The sequence below is a fragment of the Furipterus horrens genome, unplaced genomic scaffold (genome assembly GCF_987537825.1).
Source record: "Furipterus horrens unplaced genomic scaffold, mFurHor1.1.pri manual_scaffold_8, whole genome shotgun sequence".
NCBI classification, from domain to species: domain Eukaryota; kingdom Metazoa; phylum Chordata; class Mammalia; order Chiroptera; family Furipteridae; genus Furipterus; species Furipterus horrens.
The window spans coordinates 108,245,326-108,272,777 of record NW_028327178.1 but is presented as its reverse complement, the minus strand read 5'-3'; the positions used below and the strand labels follow the sequence as shown (position 1 = coordinate 108,272,777).

The window sequence follows — 27,452 nt, the reverse complement described above, 5'->3', positions numbered from 1 at the left end:
GGGAACACTGGGAGTCTGTCTGCAGGACCGTCCCAGAGGGGGACGGCTGAGCCAGGAGACCAGAGCCCCGGACGGAGCGCAGACCCTGAGTGGGGCTGCGGGACTGCTGAGCTGTGCTCCCGACAGGGTGTCCCTGGACCAGGCAGTGGCTGCTCTCGGCCTCCGCTCTCTCATGTGAAAACCGGGAATAACCTCAGTGCTTAGAACACTGGGCTTCGGAAGCATCACACACATTCATAGAAGGACAATTAATGCGGGGCAGAGCAGGACGGATGAGGCAACGTTAGAGTTTTCTAACGTGAAAGAAACCAAACCACGGATTCAAGGAATCGTGAGTCCAACAGGATAAATGTAAGGAAAACCTCACCTACACAAAGCAAAGATGCTGAAACCCCAAGACAAGGCAAGCCTGTCGCTCGCAGAGGAAACAGTGGCAGGTCACTTTCAAGAGCAACAGGACTGCCAGGTGACTTCCATAAACACCGGTGAAGTCAGGAGAAAACAGGGTATCTGCTCTCAAAGGTCTGAAAGGGAGTGACTGAAAACTAAGAATGCTTTATCCAGTGGAAACAGACCTCAGAAATGACCAGGACCTGCTGAAATAGCTGCAATTCACAACCACCGCTGGTGGGGACGCGGAGCAAACGGCCCTCTCACGCACTGCTGGTGGGAATCAAGAACACATGTATACATACACCTGTGCTGCAAAAGCAGTTTCTTATAAAGTTAAACATGCCTTTAGACCGACGGTGGCAGCCAGCATCCAGCGTGGCCCTGAGGGTCCCCACCCCGGGACTCCCGGCCTTGTGTGGTTTCCTCCCACCGTGAGTGGCCGACCGCTGCAGCCTACGGGCGGGCACAGAAGTGGCCGACGGACACACGCCGGGGGCTCTCACGGGTTCCTCGTGAGCAGGAGGATGGCTCCGGGGCTGAGCGGAGCGCCTTAGTCCCGCCGAGCTGCCCCTGAACCCGACCCACAAAACTGTGAGGGGACACACGCTCACGCTGTGTTATGCTAGTCTGTTAGACCGTGATAAAGAACAGAGATGCCTATTAAGCAGGTAGGCATTCAAGAGTAACACGCGCATGCGTCCGCAACAAGAACTGTGTACAAATATTCGTAGCAGCTTCACTCACGATAGTTCAAAACCGGGCTCCATTTAAATGCCCACCAACAGGAGACGTATGAACAAACCGCTCACACAACGCAGGACTACCCAGCGGTCAGAAACAGCAAACTATGTATGCAAAACATGGATGAGTCTCAAAAGCAGTATTTTGAGTAAAAGGCAGCAGCATCAATGAGTCCCATTCATACCAAGTTTAAAATTACAGAAAGGGGTGTGTTGGTGAGGTGAGCGGGGGAGCCAGGAAGGGAAACGCTCTTTGTCGTGATGGCACTTACACAAGGACAAGCTAAAAATTCACTGAACTACACTTTTTATTACATGCAAATAAAAACTGGATTGAAAAAGAAGATATTAAGATATTTTCAAACAAATAACTGAGTGCCGGAAGAGTATATTAAAAGAAATACAAAACAGTGTTCTTCAAAACACATTAAATAATCCCTGATGAAAAGTTAGAAATGCAGACAGAATATAAAGCAACGGGAAGAGTAAACACGGGGAGGAAAGTGACAGGAATGCTGGCTGCATGACAATAACGAATGTCCTGTGAGGTCTAAGTTACAAAATTAAAACGCACTCGAAGAGCATGAAGGCAGGAGGCAGAGATATTGGATTTGAGATCCTTGCTTTGTTGGAACATGGGAAAAGTAATACCTTATATTAGACTTGGTAAGTCAAAGATGCAAAAGGTAATTTCTACAGCAAACATATAAAAAATAATAAGAAGGTATAGTTACCAAGGTAACAGAGGGGTTTGGAAACACGGGATTAAAACAAAGTTCAACCCAGAAGCGCACAGAACAGACCAAGCACTTCAAAAGCAAAGGGTAAGACTGTAGGTTTAAGCACAAATACCTCGCTAATTATACTACAAGTAAAATAATTAAGAACTCAAATGAGAGTCCAGCCAAGGGGGAGTGCGGGGGGGGCTGGGGTGGTGGTGCGTGGACCGGAAGGGCCCTCGCAGCCGCGGCGGGGAGAGACCCGTGCTCCCGCTGGAGGGCAGGGCCCAGGGTCACCCGTGGGCTGGAAAGGAGGGCGCTGCAGTCCTGTCCACAGACTCCTCTCAGACCACGGCCGGCGGACCCCTCAGCCACACACCATGGGGAGCCAGCCCCCAAGGACAGCCCCCGCTGGAAGGCTGACAAAGCTGAGCGGGGACTTTCGCTGCTGCCGCCTGCAGGGAGGGAAGCGCTGGGAGTGCGCCCTACAAGAGGCAGGACTGACCACGAGGCTAAAGGCAGCGCTCCGCCAGCAGCACCCTAAGAAAGCGTCAGAGCCAGCCCCCAGAACTTCAAGGTGGCTAGCCCACCTACAACTTGACTTTCTACTGGAACAAAACCCAACTGCCCTCAGCAGCAGCCGCACCTCTGCGGTATCTTCTGCAGTGCACTGTCCTGCACACAGGAACAGATTCCTATCACGCAAAAAAGCGACCCAAGGTCGAGAGAGAGAGTCCATAGAACAGATCCTGAGCTGATCCAGATGTTAGCATTAGCAGAAACGTACTTTACAAGCACGTCTTATAAATATAATTAGGACTTAAAGCAAAAGAGCCATATTGAGTGAACAGATGGGAAATCTAAGCATAAAATATAAAAAGGAACCAAATGTAAATTCTAGAATTAAGGACAACATCTGAAGGAAAAGAAGATACACCAGATGTGCCAAACAGTTATAAGGGAGCAACCAGACTCAAAGACAGATCAATAGAAATAATGTGATCCTAAGAATTGAGAGAAAAAGATGAAAAAAAAGAAAAAAATCCCCGCCAGGCCTCAGTCACCTATGAGATAGTATCTAACAGTTTAACGTGTGAAATTGGAATCCCAGAGGAGCAAGACAAACTATTTTAAGAAACAGTAAATGACAATGTCCCAAATAATAGAATTTCTGATTAAAGAAACTCAGTGAACCCAGAGTATATTACGCACCTACAGTATTACAGTAAATTGCTGAAAACCAAAGATAAACAGTGGATCTTAAAAGCAGCCAGATAATAAAAAGACACATTACATATATACTAAGGATGAATGACAGGCTACGCAGTAGAAACCACAACACAGAAAAATTAATGTGAGAGGGCTCCAAGAACTAAATGCGAAGTGGAAACTATGAAGAACACACAGGAGAATATCTCTGAGGCCTCGGGGCAGGCAGAGCCGACTTAGAGAAAAGCAGGTAGGACAGAACTGATAACAAAGACTTCATTAAAACGAAAGCTTCTCTCCAACACAAGACATCATGAAGGAAATGAAAAGGCAGGCCACAGAACGGAAGAAAACATTCACCAGAAATATACCTGCAAAAATATTCCCAATATATACACCTGGCAAAAAACTTGTCTTTGAAATACATGAAGACTTTCTACGAATCTGTAAGATATAAGACATAACCCCAAATATAAGCAGGCAAAAGATACGAACTGAGACTCCCTGAAAGAAATGTGAATGACTAACAGGCCCGTGCAAAGTGCGCGATGGCAGAGTCCCCTGGGAAATGCAGAAGAAAGCCCAATGAGGTGCATGGGACACCCAGCAGGGTCCCAGCGGGGAGAAGACAGGCAGACGGGGGTGAGGGCGGACCGCCTGGCAGACCACAGGCCCGGCGGCGGGGAAGCTGACATAACCACTGTGGACAAGTGCAGGGCAGCGTCCTACAAAGTGACTTACGTCTCACTTCCCCTGGGAGCTGGGAGTGCCAACCCCGGTCATGTACTCAAATGAAATGAATGCCTCTGTCCACAAACAGAGCTGTAAAACCATTTCCACAGCGTCCATATTCATAGCGGCCAACGGCTGACCATGACCTGGGTGTCTCTGACCAGGAGGTGGGTGACTGGCTGTTATCTATTCACACAGGAGAGAGAGCACAGGGGGACTTCCGGGCAAGATGGAGGCGCAGGTAGACATGCTTCGCCTCCTGGCACAACCATAAGAAGGACTACATCTGCCTCAAAACTAAAAACAACCAGAACTACCAGAAAATCAAGCTGCATGGAAGTCCAGCAACCAAAGGTAGAAATAAGCAAGACTCATCCGCACGGGTCGGAGGGGCTGAGCCGGGGCGGAGAGGACGCGGTGTGGCGGCAGCGGCAAGGAGGCAGTGGCTGTGGCCGCGGGGAAACCCGCGGTCGCACGTTGTCCAAGCCTGGAGGGCCCCCTGGGGAGCACTCCCAGTCCCACTGCGGGGCAGTCAAGCCTCCCTGCCCCCGACCGACCGTGCCATCCCGAGGGGGAGGGGCGGAGGCAGAAACTGCCGTCTCTCAGCAGAGTCCGCCGAGGGGCCCGACGTCCTAGAATGTACGCAAACCACCCACCGTGGGAACCACCACCAGGGCAACGGTCAGAGGTGCCAGTCCCATACGGGAAGGAGGTGAAGTGACAGGAAAAGGGGCGAGTGCTGGGCAAGTGGCATTGTCCTCCCCCCTCCCAACAGCGCCACAGGGCAGTGAACCGGGTCACCCGCACTGACGAACCCCTAAGGCTCCGCCCCTTACAGTACAACAGGGGCGACAGCTCTGCCTAAGACACAGAGGCAAACCCAGGAGCCTGTCAAGATGAGGAGACAGAGAGGAACAGCCCCAAGGAGAGAGCAGATCAAGGTTCCAGTGGGAGAACTAAGCAGAGGGACTGCTGGAGGGAAGGCAGGTACTGGGCAGAGGGGGGCAAAGAGGAAAAAAACTGGGACAGCTGTAATAGCATAATCAATAAAATATACTTCAAGAGAAAAAGGAAATATACTCACCAATTCTTTTTTAAAAGGCCTATGCTACAAAAAGCTAGGTCGGATCTCCAAAACACTGTTTTATGGAGCAGAAACTGAACACCAAAGAGTACATCCCGTAATATTTCATTTATGTGAAATTGAAGAACAGACAAATTAATCTACAGGGACCGAGATCACCCCGTGGCTGCCGATAGGGAGGAACTTGCTGAGGTGGCGGGAATTTCTAGTGCTGATTATACGGAGCACACTTGATCAAAATTGGATTCCACGCTGCTTACAAGACCCACCGAAATTATGAAGCCCCAGAAAGGTTAGAAACAAGAGGATGAGAAAAAGGCGCACCATTCAGACGCTGACTGAGGTCAGTGACGACTTGATATTAATAACAAATTGGACTTCAAGGCAAAAGGACACATTTCAGAACGCTGGAAGGTTGGCATTATCAGTAAGACATAATAAAATCCTAAATCTGTAGATACTTAATGTAGCTGCAAAACCGACGAGGGAAGCAAAACTGGGAATGGAAAGGACAAACAGACACATACACACCCGCAGTGGGGGAGTTTAATCTCCTCCTCTTAGTAACCTGAGGAGCGCAAAAGAAGCCCGCAAGGAAACAGAAAAAATAAACAACATGACTGATAAACCCGACCTGGTTCCACTCATAGAACACGGCACCTAATTGTTGCAGAGTACACGATCTTTTCAAACACGTGTAGAACATTTGCCAAAATCAAGATATGCTGGGCCACAAAGGAAATTCTGAGATTTTAAGGCATTTAAATCATACCAACTATGTTCTCTACTCCACTATATTACGCCAGTAACGTTAACAAATTTAACCAGAAAATTTCCCTTTTTTAGAAATTGAGAAACACACATCTAAATAACACTTGGATCAAAGATGAAATCATACTAGAAAATGGAAAGTATTTTGAATTAAATGATAATGAAATTATGATATATAAGAGCTTGGTGCGTCCAGCAAAAGCCATGCTTACGTTTTAAAATACAAGGAATACAGCTGAAAAGAACACCTGAAGACCCAGTCAGGGCGCAGGCCTGGGCTGCGCGCCGGGTCCCCAAGTGGGGGCCCACGAGAGGCAGCCACACAGCGATGCTTCTCTCCCTCTCTTTCTCCCTCCCTTTCCCTCTCTCTAAAAATAATAAAATATTTTCTAAAAAAGAAAAAAGACCGAAAATCAGTGAGATAATCATGTATATCAAGAAGTTAGAAAAAGAACAGGACAGAAACAGTAAATCTGAGTAGAAATTAGTGAAATAGAGAGATCAGAGGCAAAACTAATGTCAGAAATGTAAGAGTTACAATACAGAATCTCAACATCTCTATGCCAATAAGTGGAAAAAAGTATATGAAAGTCAAAGTTTCTTAAAAACAAACACAGAAACCGGCCGCACGGACGCCACGGCGCAGACGGCTCACAGCCAGACGGCGGCCCCGGTGCCTGCTGCTGATCACGGAGGGGGTGCCAGAGCAGCTCTGCAGACGCGTCCACGGAAGTCTCCCGACTGGTGTTAAGAAGCAAGCATAACCCTGACGCCCTTTCTGACATGTATCCCATGATGACGTCACTTATAAACACACACAAAAATCCTAAAAAAAAAAAAAAAAGCAAACTAAAGCCAGCGATATAGAAAAAGAATGCATGTCATAATCTCACTGGATTTATGACATGAAAATGCAACAATGTAATTTACCAAATCAACAGCATGAAACAGAATAATGATGTGCTCAACCCAATAGATGTCGAAAAATCTTTTGATAAAACCGTTTCTCAGGTAAAAAGCCACCCAGGAAACGATGAGAATGCTGCTGCAGTGCGATCAGGGGTGCGCAGAAAACCCCCACCACGCTCGTTTGATGGTAGGACAGTGAAGGCCTTCCTGCTAAGGGCAGAGGAGCCAAGAACACCCAGCACCACTGTTTCTAGTCAACACTGCATTTATTGGCGATCACACCCGTTTCAATAAAATAAGAAATAAAAAGCTTAAAAAGTCAATAAAGAAAGAAATAAAAATACAGCATAAAACTGCATTAAAACATCATATCCCTTGGAGTAAATCTAATAAAAGATGTGCAAGTCCATTACACAGAGAAGTGGAAAAATATTGAAAGAAAATAAAGAAGTCTAATGAATGAAAGCATACAGAAGATTCAATATCATAAAGGTGTCATTTCTGTCCAAACAATTCATAAACTCAATGGAACGCCAATCAAAAGCAGAGCGGGGGAGTGGTTCGTGCGTGTGAGAACAGACAGGGTTTTAAATGTGTGGATGGAAGTGTCACAGGCCAAGAGCAGGAAGACATTCTTGAAGAATAACACAGCAGACTCACGGCACTGGCCATCGGGATTGATTACAGAGGTACAGTAATTAAGAAACTGTGATACTGCTACAAGGACAGAGAAAAAAGATGAATAGTCTCCTTAAAAGATCACTGACTGAGGAATAAAACATGTATGGGGGATTTTATAAGGTGCAGAAATAAAACATGTAGCAGCAAAGCACTGGGGAATGGAAATGAGAGTCTGCCTTGCAAGGAGCTTAATGCTGTATGTGAACCTGTATATTACTTGAAAGTGGGCTGATGAAGAAGTTTACTGTACCTTCCAGCACAGTCACTAAAACAATAAAACAACGAGGCAGAGCCAACAAGCCAGAAGTGGAGACAAGATGGAATCATTAACACGGAGCAAACAGAGCCACAGCGAGGTGGCAGATTTAAACCAAACCATACTGAGGGCTGTACCTTATAAAAGTGATCTACACTAGCATACAACAGGGCTTTCTACAACGAGGACTGCAAGGCAGTGAGTGTGGCTGCAGGAATGAACGTTAAATTTTAACGTAAACTTCAGTGAAGCCCTGCAGTCAATGGGCAACCGCACTCCTAAACGTGCCCATCGAAAGGCAGAGACGCTCAGGTTCTGTAAGAGTCCCACAGCGCTGTCCGTCAGAAGCGCTCCCTAAGCACACGGCTATAAACAGGGTAAATGTACATGGATGGGAAGACACGCGACCACCAGTCAACAGAGTTGAAGAGCCGGGGCTGATGCCGGACGAAGGAGAATTCACACTCAGGACTGTCACCAGGGACCAAGGGCGACATTCACGAGGGCGAAGGGGTCGCATTATCAAGAACAACAACAACACTCGATGTATGCACACTCAGTAATAACAGCTTGAAAAATACAGGAACAAAACCGGATTAAACCAAAAGGAGAAACACCCTCACCGGGCGGAGTCTCGGGCATCTCTGTTCCTGCGGCCCGGGCTTCTGTAAGGACACGGAGGAGGCGGGCGCCGCTGTCAGCCCTGAGGACCGAGCCCAGGCCCACAGAACCCAGGCCCACGAATGCCGCGCCCAGCAGCGGGACAGGCCTGCGAGGCGCGCAGGGGGCGGTCACGGGAGCCACAGTCCAGGCCCAGGAACCAGCGGCAAATGTAAAAGCTCTGACCTAGTCATCAGTACGGTTTTTGGCCACAACGGATTTAAACTATAAACCAAGAATTGAAAAATTTCTGGAAAATCCCCGAATAACTGGAAGTTGGAAAACACATTTCTAAAAACCCAACAAGTCAAACATGCCACAAGAGAAATAAGAAAACTTTGAAATAAGTGAAAATAAAAACACAACACTTGAAAATCTGTGGAATTCACTTAAACCAGTACTTATACGGAAATTTATAGTTCAAAATGCTCACACACACACACACAAACCTTAAAATCAATATTCTAAAGTTCCAGCTTAAAAAAACCCCACAAAGAACTGGTTCTTTGAGAAGACCATTCAAATTGATGTACTTACAGCTGAACAGACCCTAAAGACATTGACAGGGTAACAGAGTAATATTATAAACAGCTTTATTCCAATAAATAAAAACACAGAGACAGAGGGCAAACCTCTAAAAGACACAACCCCCCCGAAGCACACTCAGGAAGAAGCGGAGACGCCCATGCCCACGGAAGAAATGGGACTCTGTCGTCCCAACTTTTCTGACAAAGAAAACTCCTTGCTCAGATGGCTTCATTGGTGAATTATGCCAAATCTTTAAGGGAGAAATAATACCAATTCTAGATAAACTCTTCCAAAAACTTAGAAGAGGAGGAGACATTGTTGTTTATGGGGCCCCTGATTCCAAATCTAGAGAAAGATATAGAAAACTACAGATCAATATACATCAAGAACATGAAGGCAAAAATCCTTCGTAAAATTTTAGTAAATCAAATCCAATGTATTAAAATAATAATAACCAAGTGAAATTTATCCCAGGAACACAACATTGGGTTAACATTTGATTGTTGCACCTCATTATTTTAAGACTAGAAAGAGAGCATAAGAACAGTGACAAAGCTGTAAGAAAAGCGACCTGGTGGCGCAGCACAATTCATGACTGAATCTCACTGTCTCGGGGGCAGACAAGAACACTCGCCGCCCAACAGTGGGTACCCGCAGAAAACCGAGCCTGGCCACTGCACGTAAGGATGAAGGACTGAACGCCTTCCCCTCCCAAGACTGGGGTAAGGTAAGGGTGTCTTCCCTTCCCACTTCTCAACGAAGCACTAGAGGTCCCCGCTCACGGAATCAGCCACGTCGAAGCAATAGAAGGCACGCAGATTGCAACGGAAGAAGTAACACGTGGGTGACTTCTTCACCCCGGCACCCCGAGGAACAGGCTGCTCCCACTGGCGGCCGCAGCTCACTGCTGCGGGGACTGTAACGGGGGCCAGGTCTCCCCCGGCGTGTGCGTATCGTGGGGAGATGGGCGTAGGCTTGAAGACATCTGGACAAAGCTTGGGCTTTGAAGACCCCTGCGGGGGATGCAACCTGCAGCCAGCACACGCGTTACCTCACCCAGCGCCAGTATGAAGTCGGGAAGGTCTAGCTGGGGCCGTACCTAGAAAGGGGGTCACGGGACGGGGAACCAGAGGGGACTGAGGAAGTCCCACGGGGGTGAAAAGGGGAGGGGAGTGTGTGCAGGGCAGCAGGCAATCGGGGCAGCGCACACGGCAGAGGCCCAGGTTCTCCCACGCGCGCCGCCTCCCTTGCCGGCCCCGATTTCCCACCGTGCAGGGGGCCTAAGGGCAGCCCTGGGCCCTAAGTAAACACGCACGTACCAAGGGAAGGAGAAAAGGCCCGCCCTGCAGGCAGCAGAGCCCGGGCGAAGCACACGCTGTGGAAGGGGTGACTTGGGGTGCATGAGCGGGAGGGAGAAGCGGGGAGCAGATGGGACGAGGCGGCGGCCACACGGGGCAGGTCTCCCTTGCCGGGTCCTGAGCAGGGAGCTCAGACTTGTTCTTAAAGAGGCTCGGAACCGACTGAGCGGGAGCCTAGGCGGCAGCGTCCAGGCGGGGCAGGGGGAGGGCTCCGAGCTGCGGGGCAGGGCGTGGTCCCCGCGACAGGGCAGGGCCGGCCGGGGAAGTGGGGTGGGAGGGTGCAGGGGGTGACGACAGAGGGCTTCCGCCCGGTGCTCCCGGAGGGCACCAGCACTCCCGGCACACGCCCCGCGGCACCAAGCCCTCCCGGCTACCCCGGCGGTAGGCATGGCTCCCGGGGAGGCTGTCACCTGTCCGGAAGCCCTCCCAGCCGGCACACGGCGGAGGCCCAGAGTCACGTCCTGGCAGGATGGCTCCTCGGGGCCCACGCCCTCGCCCCACAGGACACGTGGCCCATCAGGGAGAGCCGTGAATACGGCAGGGGCGCCGGGCCGCAGGGGCCGACACCAGCTCCGGGAGGAAGCAGGCCCAGGCCCAGCCCGGGGTTGGAAGCAGGGGCCTGGCCCGAGGCCGAAAGGCTGGAGGGGCTGCCGTGGAGTCTAACCACACGGGCGCAGCTGGGCCGCGGGAGGGGGGTGTGTGTGGGGGGGGCGGCGCACAGGAAGAGACGGCCACGCTTCATCCCAAGGCGCCGTGTGACGTGGAGGCCTCCGCGGACCTCCAGCCCCCGGCCACCCCCACCCTCGCCCCCCAACACGCTCACTTCCGCCTGAGAACCTTTTCACTGAAGGACACGCCACCCATTCCTCACTATTCCAGCGCGACAGGTCCCCGCTGCCCCGGGCACCCCGGGCCCACGGAGCTCCGCTCACGGCGCTGACGCGTCTCGGGGCACAGAGAGCGGCCGCAGACACTGCGTCCCTCCCCCGCGCAGGCCAGGGCCACGGGGCAGGCACGGGGTTTGTCTAAATCGGGGTCCGGCACGTTGCCCTGAAGGGGGCCAAGTGGCAAACATTTCCAGCTTTGCGGGCCGCAGGGTCTCCGTCGCGCAGCGCGTCTCTGCCACTGGGGCCCCAAAGCCGTGCAGACCGGGCGTGACCGAGCGGGCGTGGCTCTCAGGGACCCTTACGGACCGGAACCGGAAGCCGGCCGATGGGGCGCAGTTTGCGGGCCCCGAGTCCAGCCACCAGCAGCCAGGCCGCCCTGGTTCCCCGAAAGTAAGACCTAGTGCCATGTTTTTCAAGCTTAGAAATATACGGCCTCCCCCGAAAATACGACCTAGCGGCAGTCATGGCTGCAGCTCCCCCCAAATTCTTGATGGAAGTCAGCGTTTGGCTGGCTATGCTGATGTTCGTGAGGACGTGACTACAGTGTATTAATAAATGCTGATTTTTTGTTCAAGAATAAGTGTGGATTCTTGTTCATGGAAAAATAAGGCATCCCCTGAAAATAAGACCTAGCGCGTCTTTAGGAGCAAAAATTAATATAAGACACTTATCTTCGGGGAAACATGGTACCATCTGGTGTATAGTAGGTGCTCAGCAAAGAAGGAAGGAAAGAAGGAAAGAAGGAAGGCAGGAAGCCCTGGTCCCGGCGGCCGGGTGGGAGCCGGCCCGGTGACGGAGGCTGTGGTGGCGCGGGGACGGCAGTGGTCTGAGGGCCCAGCAGCAGCTGAGGAAGTGGGCACTTCTCTTTCTGGAGCTCCACAGCCTGAGCGCCGGCGTGGGGGCGTGGGGCCGTGCGGAGCGCACCCGCCCACAGGAAGACGGGGCCGGGAGAAGGGAGGCCGGGGCAGGGTGGGTCAGGAGGAGGAGGGCGCCTGTGGAGCTGCGGACGTGGGGCGGTGCAAGGACAAGGGAGGCAGCCCCGGATTCCCCTCCCTGTGACACGTAGCCGTTTCCCGGGAGGTGGTGCGCGCAGCGGGTTAGGGGCCCCGGCCCGCGGCAGGCTGGGGGGCCGGCCAAGGCCCACGGCAGGAGTGGAGGCCCGGGACGGGGCGTCCGGCCACACAGAGCCGAAAACGCACCCTTGGTGCTTCTCACCTCCCTGGAGGGGGCTCCTGGGAACGCCAGAGCTGTGCCCGCGGCTCAGGCTGCCCGTCAGGTGCGTCCCCCACTGAGTCATAGTGAGTGACCCCCTGGCACCTCCCTTTCCCACGCGGGCAGCAACAGGCAGGCCCTGAGGAGGGTGAGCTCACGCTGCAAACACGTGACTGTACCCAGTTCTTTCCCGAAGGACAACGAAGGGCCCTTGAATTTTGGAAGGGCAGTGGCCGTCCAATGTGGACGCGTCCGCAGGAAGAGACCTCTAGCGAGCGGGACAGCCTTTCTCTTTCAGTGGAAGAAACCATTTGACGGCGGTTTGCAACCAAAGGCGCATTGCAGCTCCTCGGTTTTGCAAGCCTAATACAGCATCAGAACCCACAAAACACAACTCACCGGGAAAGCATTACTCTCGCGACACTGAAACACCCTGAAAAGTCTTTTCTGTGTCCAAAGCCTAGTGCAGTCAAAGCCACTCAGCCGAAGAGCCGGATGCCCTAACCAAGCCTCCGTCTCGGCACTCCCTTATGAATTCATCACTACGCCTAGAGCAGGAACTGAGTGAGAAGGACCTGGGGCCCTCCTCCTGCTCTTTGGGAGGAACGACAACCATCTAAACGGCGTCTGGTTGATGCGCCTGAAAACGCAGACCTGGTCTCGCCAGCCCTGCCCCCCGGTGCGGATATGCAGGCGGAAGGTTGTACATCGCTGCGCTTTTAATTCGTATGCTCATTTTGAAGCTTTCAGTCCTCACGAATAAAGAGAGAATTTTCTTAAAACCCTCACCGTACTCTTCCAAGTCCTCCCAGAAACGACGGGCACCAAAGTCTCTGACCCCACCAGGGCGGCACCGGCGAGGCCCACCCCGGGCCACACTCCTGATTTGCAAGGACGGCCGGTCCCCTGCGCGCGACGCGCACGCAGGAAGCTTGATCTCTTACCCTATAGTTGGGTTGATGTTCGGGTCGAAACTGTCCTCCACGAACCGCCACACGATGCTGGATTTCCCCACACCTGTATCCTGAAAGAGAACGACACAGGGGAGCGAGGTTCACCTGCCTGCAGACCCGAAGACGACCGTGTGCCCCAGGTTCACGATTTTAGAAAACGCATCTTGGGTCAACTGGAGAAGTTGAGGGGCACCAGGGAGGTCGCCACAGAGAGCCAGTGGCAGTGACGAGGTTCTGAAGGTCAGGGTGGAAGAGGGACTCTGCCCTTTTTAAGACACTTTAGGGCCGTTGGAAAGCCTCCCAGTGTCAACGGCGACAACTCGCTGGCTTCGGAGCTGCATCAGGTCAACTGCGGAGTCTTTACTTCTGGGGCGCCCCGGCGGATCCCAGCCCACCCCGCCGGGGAAGGGGAGAGACCAGCTGGGGGGACCCACGCCCTGGGTCCCCGAGCAGCGCAGCGGGCGGGAGGGGGACCCAGGAAGAAGGCGCTGCCCGGGCCTCGCGGCCCCGGGGAGACCGGAAGCGCCGCTTCCCGACTCCACCGGCCCCCCAGGGAAGTAACTGCGAGGAGTGTCCGCGTGGATGCGCAAGTTCCAAAACACCGAACCGACGGGGCAGGAGGCTCCTGCTCCGCGTAGGAGCGAAGAACCGGCGACCCGTCCGACTCGGGGAGAGCCGGCCAACCCCAGGTAGTGCCCCGGTAGGAAAGGGACAGATGCCCTTCGGGGGCGGGGAGAGACCTCCGGGTCCCGGAGGGGCAAGGGGAGGGCCCCCGCCTGCCAGCAGGACCCTCAGCAACGGGGCTGCAGGGCGGGCCCCGGGCAGGGGGGCGGCGTCCCGGGCGCGGCGGGGCACCGGGTCGGACGCGACGTGGGCAAGCCTGGACCCCGGCCCGCCCGGCCTCCCGCGGCCCTCCCGGCCGCCACTCACCCCCAGCAGACACACTTTGAGCTCCCTCAGCGCCATGGCCCGGGAGCCGGGGCGCGGGCCCGCCGCGCCCGCCGCCGCCCTAAGTTGAGAAGGGACAGGCCAGGCCCAGTACGGGCATTCCCCGGCTTCGCCGCCGCACGGCCCAGCCCCGGCCGCGGGGCGCGCAGAGGCGGCGAGCGCTCGTTCGCCCGTCCTCGGCTCGGCCCGTCCGCCTCCAGCCGCGTGGGGACCGTCTCAGCAGCCGGGACGGTGCCGCGGCCTCCCGGGCGCCAACGCCGCCGCCATCTTGGGACGCCGGCCGGGTCACCTGACCTCCCCGCCCACCTCGGCAGCCACCTTCGCGGCGCGGGCGGGGCCGGGCGGGCGCCGGGAGGCTCGTGGGGAGGGGCGGGGCCAGAGGCGGGGCCAGGAGTCTCGGACACGCCCCGCAGCAGGCCACGCCTCCAGGCACGTCCCAAGATGGCGGGCCAGTGGGGCTGGGCTCAGGGGGCGCGGTTGCGGCCCCTTCCTTCTCATAGGCGACTCCCCCGGCGAGGCCCGGCGACCCCCGCCCGCCGCCGAGCGCCCTCGCGGCGGCCGCCCCTCGTGACCTCTGTGTCCCTTGGTTTTCAGAGGTCCCCTTGTACTGCGTGGACTTGCAGGATGACTGAGACGATTGTAAGTAACAGTTGGGGTGTCCCCGCCCCTCCTTGGGGGCGTCTCTCAGAATTCGGGGTGCACGAAGCGCGGGGGTGGTGCTACACGTGCGAGGAGGGTTTGGGGCCATTCTACTTTTCAGGAAGAATGCAGACCATCTAAACAGAGCAGTGGGACCCCAGCCGTCTTGATCCCCTGGTGGCTGGCGGTCCCTCCTTGCCGGGCGGGGCGGCCGGGGATGGAGAGGCCTCCCCCCGGGGGGCTAGGAGTTTGGTTGTTGGGAAGCTTCGGACTTGCTGTCACTTTGTTTCTCTTGCTCCTCCGGCTGCGGCCCCGGGGCCCGGGAGGGGCGGGGTGGGGACCCCCAGGTTCTGCGTCGAGTGCTGGTGAGTTGGAGAGGCCCCGCTCTCCACGTGGCCGGCCGCAGAGTTGCACGGTGTCCTGGGCACAGGCCCCCGCCTTCGCTTGTCCCACGTTGCTCACGGGCGCCCGCCTTTCTCGGTGGGTCTCCTTCCCTCCCCCCTGCCTGTCCCCTCCCCTTTGCAATCCTTTGGAATCCCTTTAAGGACCGATGACCCGGGGAGATGTCATCCTGGAAGCGCCAGTTTGCACGTGTGGCGGTTGAAGCTTTCCTTTCCATTCCACAGACGTTTCTTGAGCGTCTACTTGTTCTGGAACCGCCCCCCACCCCGTGATGAAACAGACTCAGGGCGATCTCTCGGGCAGCCCAGTGCCGGGGGTGGGGCAGGAGGCGTGGACAGAAAGCTGCCTAATTCTGGAGGCTGGCTGGTGAAGGGCGCCTGTAAGTCACCCAACTAGCTCACCTGAATGGAAGCCTTCCCTCCCCACCTACAAGTTTCCTAATCCTAAGAGTTGGTGTCATGGCAGGCCAGGCATAGTTTGCAACTGTGTACACACGTTATTTCTTCTAGAGGGAGGCAACTTTTCCTAAGTAGAATAGTCCCCGAAAGGGCGCCCAAGGCGATGGGAGGAGCCCGGGTCCCTGCGTCACAGGGCGGGAGGTTGAGGTCCCATTCCACTCTGAACCTCACCGGCCTCAGCTGTGGAATGGGCATAATAGTGGTCCAAAAAGGCCTTTGTGAAGGTCAAATTAATAAAAAGTTTAGTTCGGAGCCTGGAACATAAGAAGCAGTGGGTAAAGATTAGCTGCCATTGTTACTATTATTAATGTGATTGTTATTCATATTTGCTTAGCACCCTTGGCCCAGGGGCAGTGCAGGCCCAGGGTTTCCTGAGCCGAAGGTCAGAGTGGATGGTTGTCCTTGAACGGAAGGAATGTAGCACTTCTACTGATCCACCATGGAGAGCTGCTGTTCAGGTCCCTCTCACGCATAGATCTGATAAATGTCCCGGCTGGAGATGCCAACTTCTGGCTGTTTCGTTATCTACCCCAAAACGTGGTGGCTGGAACCAAAAACACTTCAGTGTTCCCGCAGGTCAGGGGTTGGCTGGGTGCTACAGGAGCTTCATGGGATTCAGGTGAGCTCTGAGGCTCTGGCTTCGCTCCCATGGCTGTGGGCCAGGAGGGCTGCCGGGGCTCGGCCCTCGAGGTGCCTCCTCACTCAGCTGGGGGCGCTTCTCAGAGTGGGGTGGCTGCAGGCAAGCGGACCTCTTTGCCGGAGGAAGCCGGCTTCTTTCAGTCTTTTCTGTATGCGGTGTATGTACAAAGAGGAAGTAAGCGCTTACACAGGAAAAGTGACTGTGATTTTACTTGGGCCCTGTTTCAACACATACTGGGTCTTTGAGACTTGGGATAAAGGTGGCCTTAAATACTCCTTAGCAGACAGCGGCAGACGTGCCCCAGTAAGGAAGGAAACCTCCATTATGCCTCCGCACATACCCGTGCCTTGAGTGGGGCAAGTACGGGAGCCTCCTGGGCCTCCTGTTTGAGTGGGAGTGTGGGCCACGGGGTGCTGGACTCATGGCCTTACAACACAATTGCTCTACTAGCCATAAAGGAAGGCCTGTCCCTGCCCCCGCCCCCCGATCATTTAGGCTGCCCTGGGCCCTCCCTTTACACCTTACTGTGGTGGCATGATCCTGCCATGGGTGGCAGCAGGAACCCTGCCTCTAGCTGTGTCAGCTTGGGGAGCTCACTCCCTCACTCCGAAGGTGACGTGAGAACAGCAGGTGACGCCTGCACTGCTCTGAGGACTGGGTGGGCGAGCGCACGTGAGGCATTTCAGCCCCGCGGTCAGTGATTTCATTGCTGTCACTCTGATCATCATTGCTAGGCTGCCACACACGGTTTTCTGCTGCAGTGGTAGCAGCTGCTGCTCCGGGATGTGGGAGGGTGATTCGTCTCCTGCCAATGATGAAACTGAGAGCGAGCTGAAGGGAGTCGCCCCGTGGGGCACGATTCGCACGTGACGGGAGCGGCCGTCAGACTCTGGTCTTCTGTTTGTTTCAGTCCACCACACAGACCTTACAGATATTTCTAACCGAATGACAGGGGCGTGGGTCTTGGTTTGGGCTCTTCTTTGCCTGTGGGGCCTTTTTGTCTCCACGTTGCAATCAACACTCCATTTAGGCTCCAAGTGGCTCTGGGCAAAGACCCAGGTCGTCCTTTCTATACCCTAATGTTTCACAGGGTCTCGTCGGCGGCAGCCGTCCATCTCGAGAGACGATGGTGTAGCTTCTTAAGAGTCTATCTGCACCGCCGAGAATGGTTGTGCAGTCCGACTCGGGAGTGACACGGTATCTGTCTCCTCCCGTGTTGAATCGACATCTTGCGATGTCGCTGGAGTGTCCTCTCCAGTGAAGCTGAAGCTACAGAGCCTGGGCAGGGTGATATGGAGGGTCTGCTGTTGCCCATGCAGCAGACGCCCCCCCCCCCCCTCTTAGCAGCTGAAGGGTCCAAGGGAAAGACGGAGTCAATACAGCTTGGGTTCAGGTGCGCCGTAGGAGTTGCCGGTGTTGACTACAACGTCAAACCGCCTTAGGGACTCCGGCTCCGGATTTTCTGTTGGGGTTTACTCCCTTAGCCTTTCCCCTGAAGAGGTATGCCGCAAGGCAGCGGAGGTTTTTTGGAATCAGAGTTTTCCTTCTCTGATGTGCCCTGACTGGAAGATGGAAACAAATTAAATACTATATTATTCATACTATTAAACACTATAGCTAAAAATACCTTCTAAGTTGTGCATCTAAAATTTGTTTCTAAAACAAGGTTAAGAGTTTTTCTTCAGAAACTTAAAGCACATCATAGACAGCATGCTATAATATTAAAAGTAAAATAGACTTCTGACCAAGATGGAAGCCTAGACAAAACCGCTGCATCTCCCTCCACAACTAAGAAGGAACGCAACTACCTCAAAACTAGAGACAACCAGAAGTTCCAGAAAACTGAGCTGCATGGAAGTCCAACAAAAAAGATATATAAAGAAGAAATACTCATCCAGACTGGTAGGAGGGACGATGCCAGGGCTGAGGATGTGGTGTGGTGGTGGCAGCAGTGGTGGCAGCGGCAAGCCGGCGGAAAGCAGAGTTACATATTTTTAAAAATCAGAAGGGACACCTGGGGAGCTTTTCCAACTCCTCATCAGACCATGCAGCTCACTGTCCCAGCGCCAAGGAAAATAAAGCCTCATTGCTTTTGACTGTGCAAACCAGTGGGGGCTGGGGCAGAGGAAGAAACTGCAGGTCTCTCAACAGAGTCCGCTTGTTTAAAGGCCCCACCCCTCCACCCCCTGGTCCTAGAACATCTGCAGATTCACACTCACCCACTGTGGGAATAGCAGCTAGGGCAACAGCTAGAAGGGCGCCAGTCCCATATGGAAGTAGGAGAAGTGCCTAGAAAAGAGGCGAGTGCTGAGCAGCTGGCATTGTTCCCTCTCGGACCCCTCCCCCACACATAGCGCCACAATGTGGTGAAACAGGTCGCCCTGTACTGACGAATTGCTAAGGCTCTGCCCCTTACAATGTAACAGGAGTGACAGCTCTACCTGAGACACAGGCAAACAAACACAAGAGCCTGTCAAGATGAGGAGACAGAGAAGCATGGCCCAAAGGGGGAACGGTTCAAAGTTCCAGTGGGAGAACTAAGGGATGATGAGATAGCCAACCTAACAGGTGCAGAGTTCAAAACACTGGTGATAAAGATCCTCACAGGCTTGACAGATATGCTTAAGTAAGGCAAATGCATAAGGGAAGAAGTGAAGGCTATGCTAAATGAAATGAAGGGTCTAGGTGCTCAATTAATGTTGTTATTGGTGACAATAACTGATGAGCAGGCGTGTCTGATTTGCTCTGTGATTCTTCATTAAATTTGGGTAACTTCAGAAAGGAGCCTTAATGAATGGATGCCTTGTTTCTTTAAATCACCCCAGGTCTTCAGGCCATCGCAACACAGCGAAGATTTAATTTGAGTGAATTAGCATGCGGAGCAATCTGACTTCCTCCTTTGGAGAGCACAGCCGTGGGTGGCCTGATACATTGATCCTGATACATTGGTCTCGATACATTGGTCCTGATACACTGGTCCTGATACACTGGTCCGGGTGGCAGGTTGCAGGTGGAAGACGGAGCTGTGTGCGTGTCTGCCTGAGGGGCTTAAAGGCCGAGGAAGATCTGGGTGTGCTCAGGGGGCAGGAGGCTGAAGAGGTATTACTCCCGGGAAGGTTTGCTTGGCCAGTTCAGATTAAGTGTGTGTCAGCGGCAGGTGAACAAAATGAGGGGAACCTACCCTAGGTATGAAGAGACCTAAGAGACCTCGCAACAAAATACAGTATGTGGTCAAATCTGGATCCCTAGCTGAACAAACTGGTTGAGGAAAACTGAACTTGGACTGGGTATTAGATTGTGTTAAGGTATTTCGCTGGACGAGGTAGCGGTGTCACAGTTTTGTTCAAAGGAGAAAGGGCTTATCTAACAGAAACGAACACGCACTTATGGGTGAAATGATTTGACGCGTGAGGTCGGCTTTGAAATGCGGCTACAGTGAACAAAATGCTGAGAACGATAAATGGGAAAAATAGCGGGATATTGGTATCTAAAGCTGGTTGCTGGGGATATGGGAGTTTATTATACTGTTCTATTTTGGCATGCATTTGAAAATTTCCCTAACACAGAGGTTTAGAAGATGATACGGAAGTTTCATATAGGATTAACCACCTGCGCAAAGAATTGGGAAGCTGGATTGCAATTCTGAAGTTGGCTGCAAAGTTCCTGTCGGATGCATTCAGCTTCAAAAGACAGACTCAGAATATATTATTTGAGGAACACTGTGTTTCTTTTCAAATGTTTAGTTTTTAAGAGTTACTGTGAAAGACCCTGGAAGTAGGTGGGAACAAGTGATATCTGGACCTTTATTGACAATAGGATTAGCTAAGTCAGAGGAATATAGATAGACTCTTTGAGTCTTAGTGTTGGAGAGAGCAGTGTCTGTTTGAGCGTTAATAGAAGACATCCTCCAGAGCAAAAGAAGTCCATTTCAGCTCCCCACCTTGTTCCAGGTTTGTAACAATGTTCTGCTCAAGGATCCCAACCAAGCCAGGTGCCCCCAAAGCAGAGAAACTATTAATTTGAGCCTAAAACCAAACCGCTGAACTTTTTCTCTTCTCTAAACTTGAATCAAAAAGTGTCAATTTAAACAACAAAAAAAGACCTCCTGTTAAGTGAAATAGTTTGAACGGGAACAGGAACTTGAGTATGTTAATCTCAGGAAATAGAACAAAACCCAGACATCAAACAATTTTCTAAATCAAAGATGGGCGAATTTTTTTCTGTAAAGGACGAGATAATGAATATGAGGGGGGACCCCTGCAAAAATGTGAAATTATCTTCTGAACGGCAGGCCCCTTGTAGTGCAGGCTTCTCCGGCTAGGTGAGTGTTCTGGGCATGCATCTGGGTCAGTGTACCATCTGGTGTTGTTGGGAGAGGCTGCATTTGACTTCAGTGAATTTTTTTTTTTTTTTTTGAGACTTTCAGTGTGTTTGCCCATTTCATGATGAGTGATTTATGCGCACACTGTCCGTGCTAAGTGTTCAGCAGTTTTTGACTAGAAACATCATGACCCTGTACTCCACCCTTCCTAGTCACCTGATCTCACCCCAAACGATACATTTTTTTTTTGGTTCTCAGGATGAAAAAAATTCCTCAAAGGGAAATGTTTTGCCAGTGTGGAAGAGGTGAAACCAAAAACGGCAGAAGCACTAACAGGCATTCAAATCAGCAAGTTCAGTAACTGAGCAGTGGGAAAAACATCTCAATAGCTGTATGCATCTGATGGAGAGTATGTTGAAGGTGACTAAAGTTTAAACGTGTAAGAATAAATACACAGCTTTTTCTACGCGGTCGGGCAAAAAGACCCTTACGTTTTTCCCATAGGATGGCTCTAGTAGCACTTAGTTACCTTTAATGTCACTTGAAACAATTTTGTTAGGTTGCATTGTGACGGCTGTCTGTTGTATCAGCATGCATTTTTAAAAAGAAACTTACCAAACTGGTGAATTTTTCTACAGCCATGTTAATACTGAAGATGGAAGAAGGTGGGCAGCATTTTTGGCGTATTGCGCTTTATTATTTCAGGAAAGGTAAAAACGCAACTGAAATGCAAAAAAAGATGTGTGCCCTGTGTGGAGAAGGTGCTGGGACTGATGGAACCTGTCAAACATGGTTGGCGATGTTTCTCGGTCCTATAGACAATTTGGCCAAATAAGCCTTTGCTGTGTGCCTGCCTCATGCATTGGAAGGTAGGTGTTTAGCAGCCCCCTGGCCTCTGCCCACCAGAAGCCAATAGCGGGAGAGAGCCGATGTATTCAAAATAGCCACATCAGTAAAGTTATTGGTGGAAGTGAAAAATGTGCCTTTTATGAGAAAAATGTAATGGACTTTTTGGCCACCCCAGTAATTAAATTCGGGGTGTTGAGGGTCACCCATTGTACTTCGGGGCTTTTGAGCCAGTTCTGACGTCACCACGGAAGTCGAGTTGGCCGGGAGGCGCCCTCTGACATAATGTGAGCAGAGGGGCCTGGCTGTTACCGAATAAAACTTTATTCCCAAATACAGGGGAGGGGCTGGATGGGGCCCCGGGTGGGGTTTGCCGGCCCCGGTTCTAAGGGAAGCCGCCTTCACCCTGTCGGAGCCCATGAGGCCGTCAGGTAGCTGAGCCCACCCACCCGGCTGCCTTTCCCACTCGCCCAGGGTGACAAGCTGAGCTGTGCACTGCTGCAGCCTTGGCTTTGCTGGTGACCCTTGGCCAGGTGCTCAGACCTAATGTCCCATCTTTCCTGTCGCTGTGCTGAGGATGAAAACATGTCCCCGTTTGCTCCCGGCAGGGCGAGGGTGGCAAGGAACAGAAGCGTCAGGGTCGTGGAAGCAGGATCGACTTCTGCTTCCCTTCCCATAAATCGTAATGTGTTTTACTTTGGTTGTCTGTATTTTCCATTTCCTGCGAGGCAAACATGATCAGAGATTCCCTGAAATTGTCTCTGTTTAAAAAGACTTTAAAATGGCTTTCAACCTCACAAATTAAGATATTTTAAACAGAAAATCCAGCAGAACGCAGCTAATGAAAGACCTTCAGAAACAGTCACTTAGTGTTAACCACGGTGGGGGAGATGAGAGGTGGGGGCCGGTGGCTGCCTTCCCCGTGGAGAGTGAGTCCTGCGTGGCACAGAGGGCTCTCCCGGCCCGCCGAGGCGCCAGCTCTGGGGGCAGAAGCCTCCACGCAGAGTTGTCCCGGCTGGAGGGGTGGTGCCTGTGTAGAGATGGTGCCGGCGGCTGAGCCGGGCACAGAAAACGGGTCCCCTCTGCAGCTGCAGGAGGCAGGTGCCCTTGGAGTTGGGTCACGCCAAGGAAGGCAGTGGGCATTCCGGGCAGAGGGAGGTGGAGTCGTAGCAGGAAGGTCGGAGGCTGGGGAGCAAGGGGGTTCTTGGAGGGGCAGATGGGCAGTGACTGGGGGGGCGGTTGGGGCCATCGGGGAAGAAGGCCTCCGCCACTGTGGGTTTTACGCTTGGCCCGAGAGGCAGCAGGGTGTCCCGGGACGTTTTCCTGGGGTTTCTGTCTTGGGAAGCAACCCAGGCGGTGGTACAAAAACTGCCATTTATTTAGCATTAATAATGTGCGAGACTGTGTTGTGAGGGCCTCTCATATTTTAGCTTAACTACAAAAACCCGATGAGGCCGGTATTTAACCCAATTTTATTGCCAAGCAAGGCTACAAGAAGCACAGAAAGGCTAAGTAACTTGCCCCAAACAACACACCTAGTGAGTGGCCGAGGTGGAGCTCAAACCAGGGAGCCTGGCTGCGGAACTGATACTCAGCCACGGTGCTCCGGAGGAGCTGCCACCCATCCACCCACCCACCCACCCATCCACCCATCCGTCTCTCCGACATACTGAGGTCCTGTGACGTCTGAGGCACCTGCGCTGGGCCTCGTGGACACTTGGGAATAGAACAATCCTGATGGGTGCCCCTCTGGAGCATTCAGTTCAGTGACAGACAGGCAGGAAAAAGGCCACAAAAAGGAGCGAGGTCCGTTCAGGTGTGCCAGGTGCGGCGAAGGACGGATGACAGCTGAGCGTGAGCAGAAGTGCCGGGCCCGGGCTGCTGGGGGGGGGGGGGTGCTGCTCTACTTTGAGTGGCCAGAGAAGGCTCCTCTGGAGCTCCGAGAGCTGCCCCTGACTTAACGTTTGGGTAACAGAATGGAGCTATTCCCTCGAAGGCCAGAGAAGGCATCGGGCATGGCGAACAGCGAGGGCAAAGGCCCTGAGGCAGCGGGAGCTCGGCATTGTCACGGATTTTCGTGTCTGGGCAGCCTGGAGTGGTGGGCGCAGGCGGGAGAGAAGCAGGTGAGGTCATATCATGCATGGCCATAAATAAGGCCACCGCAGGAGAAGCGTCCTTTTCTAGGAGATGTGGGGAGCCACCGGAGAATTCTTACCAGGGGAGCGACTAGAGCTGAATTGAGTTGTGTTTTAAAGAAGGAAGGACTGTGGAGCCACAAGCCAGAACGGGGACACCAGTGTGTTCAGGGCATGCAGGCAGCGGCCGTGGGCACCCAGTGAGGGGGGCGTGGCAGGTGTTTTGGATGGTGAGGGACGAGTCCACTCCGAGACGCGTCCTGTGGGCAGCACCTTGGCTCCCTTCCACCCTGGCTGGGCGGGGCGCCCCCCCTTCGTGTCCCCTGAGCCTGGCCTTCCCCCAGGCACGGCCGGAGGCTGCTCTGCCCGTGAGCCTGCATCTTGGGCACCCCCAGGCCTCCATGGGTCGGTGTAGTGAGCAGCACAGGACAGGCGGGCACAGGGGCGTACTGGGCGAGTGAGGCAGGCCGTGCGCAGGGAGCCTGCTTTGGGGGTGGGGTGCAGTGGGGGGCTTTCCGTCGGAGACAGTTTCCTTTGAGGTGCTTACAGGAGGCCCTGGTGGCACAATCTAGGCGGTGCTGAAAAGCCCCCCTTGTAGGGGTTTCTGAGTGAGGACCTGAGATCAGATTTTCGAGTTGCCAGTGGGGGTGGTAGCCGCAGCCAGGGGAGGGGCCGAGAGCTGCAGGGGGGCAGAGTCGAAGGCGAGAGGGGAAAAGCTGGGGGCCCTGGAGAACAAACACCCAGAGGGAAGAAGCCAGGGGGCCCTCAGAGCCAGGGTTCTGTTTGGGGTGACTGTTCACGCCCCTGGAGACAGAGGGGTCAGGTAAGGGGAGGGCTGAAGAGCGGCTGTGGGCTTGGCAGTGACCTCAGCAGGAATGTCCCTGACACAGCGGGACCGGGAGGCAGACCCCAGTTAGTCGGGAAGGTGCCGGGAGCTCAGTGGTCATTTCCTGAGCCCCCACTGGCCACGGAGCCCTTGGGGTGAGCTGACTGCCTGGCGAGGAAACAGCTTCTCAAGAAACAGCAGCTGGAGGGACTGGGGGTGGGGGGGCGGGTAGGGCGCGGCAGCTGCATCTCTTATTGGATAGATGAGCCCAGAACACGTTTGCCTTATTTACATCTACTCTGAAAAAGCTTTAAAAAACCAGAATTTGAATGGCCCAACAATTCCACTCCCGGTTATATGTCCCACAAAACATGAACATAGGTTCTCAAAAAGACATGGTCGTAGAAGCACTGTTCTTAAGAGTCAGAAATGGAACACACCCAGTTACTCATCATGGGCACAGGGATTATAAACTGTGGTCACGTTTACACCATGGGACCTGCGGCTGTAAGAGCGAGCACACCACAGCTCCAGGTAGCGACACGGATGACCCCACGCACAGTGACGAGTGGAAGAAGCAGCGAGAGGCAGAAGAGCACAGCCTGCCTGCTTCCGTTTGTACAAAGCACAAGACAAGCAGAGCTAGTCTAGGGGCGAAGGCAGGAGAGGGGCCCTCCTGGGGCCAGGTCAGTGGGGTGGGGGCGGGAGCGGCTTTGGGGGGTGCTGCTGGAAGATTTTCTCGAGCTGAGTGCTGGTGACGCAGGCCTGTTTGGTTTGTGAAAAGTCACTATTTGTACACTTTTCTGCATGTTTGTAATGCTTCCTTCCCCCCCCCAAAGTACTGATTTTTAAAGTCAGGCATTGGGGGAGCAGGACTGGGGACTGCGGTGAAGGGTCAGTGAAAAGGGGAAGACGCAGAGCGGGAAGGGGGCACGCACAAGGCTTGCCACATCGGGGAGGGGGGCAGCTGCCTTCCTGGCAGTTCAGGGAGGGGTCCGTGGACAGGTGACTTGACCCTGGTCTGTGTTACTTGATTGCTTCAAGTATTTTGGACGGTGGGAAGATGAAGACCCACATGGACATGCAGGTTGTTGGTTTGCTTTTATAACCTTTTCTTCGTTTCCAATCTGCCTCAAGTCTGACCAGGGAAGTTGCTGCGTTTTTAAGTCTTGTTGTTCCCATTCACGAGTCCACTGGAGACTCCAGCACCCCATCCCCTCCGAGTCTGTCCCCAGCCCGGCGAGGTGGCAGGAAAACAGAGGTTTGTACCGTCCAAATGGAGCTCCCCACCTGCGTGTTCTTCCTGTCAGGTAACCCGAGTAAATGTTCCCATCTGCCGTCCATGCACAAGTCAGCCTCATAACTAATGACGGGCTTTGGGAGCCATGATTAAAGCCATAGACCCAAGAGGAATTTCCACGTGTGCGAGGGGTAGAGAGGGCGGCCGCCCGTGCGTCGAGCTGGGGTTTCCAGCCCGCCCGCTGTGCAGTGCTGGTAAGAACCATCGGCCCTCAAAGGTCTGCCAAGAGCATTACGCCTCGGACGGATCCGCGCGCACAAGAGCTAATAAATCAGCCTGGGTCTTGTTAGAGAACGGCATTTCCACAGAGAAAGTCTGCCCGTGCAACTTGCTGTGGAAATTTAGTTCAGACCACAAGGACCTGCACTGTGTGGGGGTCCGTTTCCCCGCAAAAGCCAGTGAAGAGTGAGGAGTGTCCATGAGCTCTTAGATGGGTCAGAGGTGTGCCTTCTCTGGCTGTTAGACATGGCCCCCGTTTAGGACCCTGCATTTGTACGGGTAAGCAGGAGCTCTGAAATCACTTTGAATAACACGTTAATGGGCGTTTTACTCCGGTTCCCCCTAGTCATTTAAGACGGTACAAAGACTTAGCTACTGTTCATTGCAGAGTGGCTAATGAGAAGCTCTAAAAAATGATCAATTATACAAGGTCTATATTAAGCGTTCTTTTTTTTTTTTTTTTTAAGTACAAATTTGGCAAATAGGCTGCATCACCTCCTCCTTGATGGTGATCCACTAATCTTCTAACATTCTGAGACAGACCGCGGTCCCCATGTGCCGTGTCTGGGACGGAATATTGGAGCAGGTGCAAAACTGGGCTGGCCCGGGGCGGCACATCCCGCACGCAGTTACGGCAGTAGGGTGCCGTGTGGAAGGGAGCTCTGTAAACATCAGGAAAGCCTGGAGACGGGCTTCTTAATGAAAATGCTCTGCTGGGATCAAGGTGCTGTCATGTCCTGCTCCGTCTGAACTTCTGTTCATATCTGGGCCAATAAAGGTATCTCCGTGGGTATGTTTCATTGTGTTTATTTTTCTCACCTTGTGACTTAAAACCAGCTCTAGCGAGGCTGCTCAGCCAGAGGTTGGTGACTTCCTGGCAGATCTCTGACTTCCTGGCCCCGCGGAGAGGAGGCAGGCACTCCGGGCACTTGCCCCGGCGTGTTCTCTCCTTCCTCTAGAATGTTCTTTTCCCCTGTCCCAGATCCTCTCTCTTCCCAGGTGGCGGGTTCCGACTTGACCTTAGGACCTCACTCAAATGTCCCTCCTGTTCTTGGGAAGCATCTCCCGCCACTTCCCTCCTGTTGCGAGCTGGCCTCCTCCGGCGTGTCTGCGCTCGTGTGCCGGAGCGCTGCGGGGCTGTCCTGTGTCCTATGAGCTTGTTCCCTTGGGAGCTTTCGGAGTCAAGGGACCTTGTCCTCCTCGGCCCTGATCACTAGTCCTCTGTTGACTACGGGATTGGTTTACTCCTTTCACCTGCTGTCAGCCTGCCTTCTGTTTTCGTATGGGGTTGGCCAAAAAGTTCTGCCCGTGAAACAAAAGGCACGTTTTTCATCTTCACCAATAAGTTTATTGATCTGGATATTCTGAGTATGTTGGCTCTCTCCCACTATTGGCTTCCAGTGGGCAGAGGCCAGGGGGCTGCTAAACACCTTCCAGTGCATGAGACAGCCCCACAGCAGAGAATCATTTGGCCAAAATGTCAACAGTAACAAGAAACTTTGCAAATCACTTTTGACACCTTCAGTCAGTTCCAGCCGCTTCTCCACATACGGCGCACATCTTTTTTTTGCATTTCAGGTGTGTTTTTACCTTTCTTGAAATAATAAAGCATAATAGGCCGAAAAT

The 27,452-nt window shown here is 53.3% G+C and overlaps 1 protein-coding gene across 1 annotated transcript in view; it reads right to left on the bottom strand.

Annotated features, from left to right (window-relative positions):
- Positions 1-14,341, bottom strand: part of RAB22A (RAB22A, member RAS oncogene family) — a 34,876-nt gene extending 20,535 nt beyond the window's left edge. The window contains exons 1-2 of the mRNA XM_090286601.1: positions 14,023-14,341; positions 13,084-13,163 (exon numbers count right to left, since the gene is read on the bottom strand). Of these exons, the coding sequence (XP_090142727.1) occupies positions 13,084-13,163; positions 14,023-14,058 (116 nt within the window). The 5' untranslated portion in view covers positions 14,059-14,341. The remainder of the gene's footprint in view (positions 1-13,083; positions 13,164-14,022) is intronic.
- Positions 14,342-27,452: the final 13,111 nt, after the last annotated feature.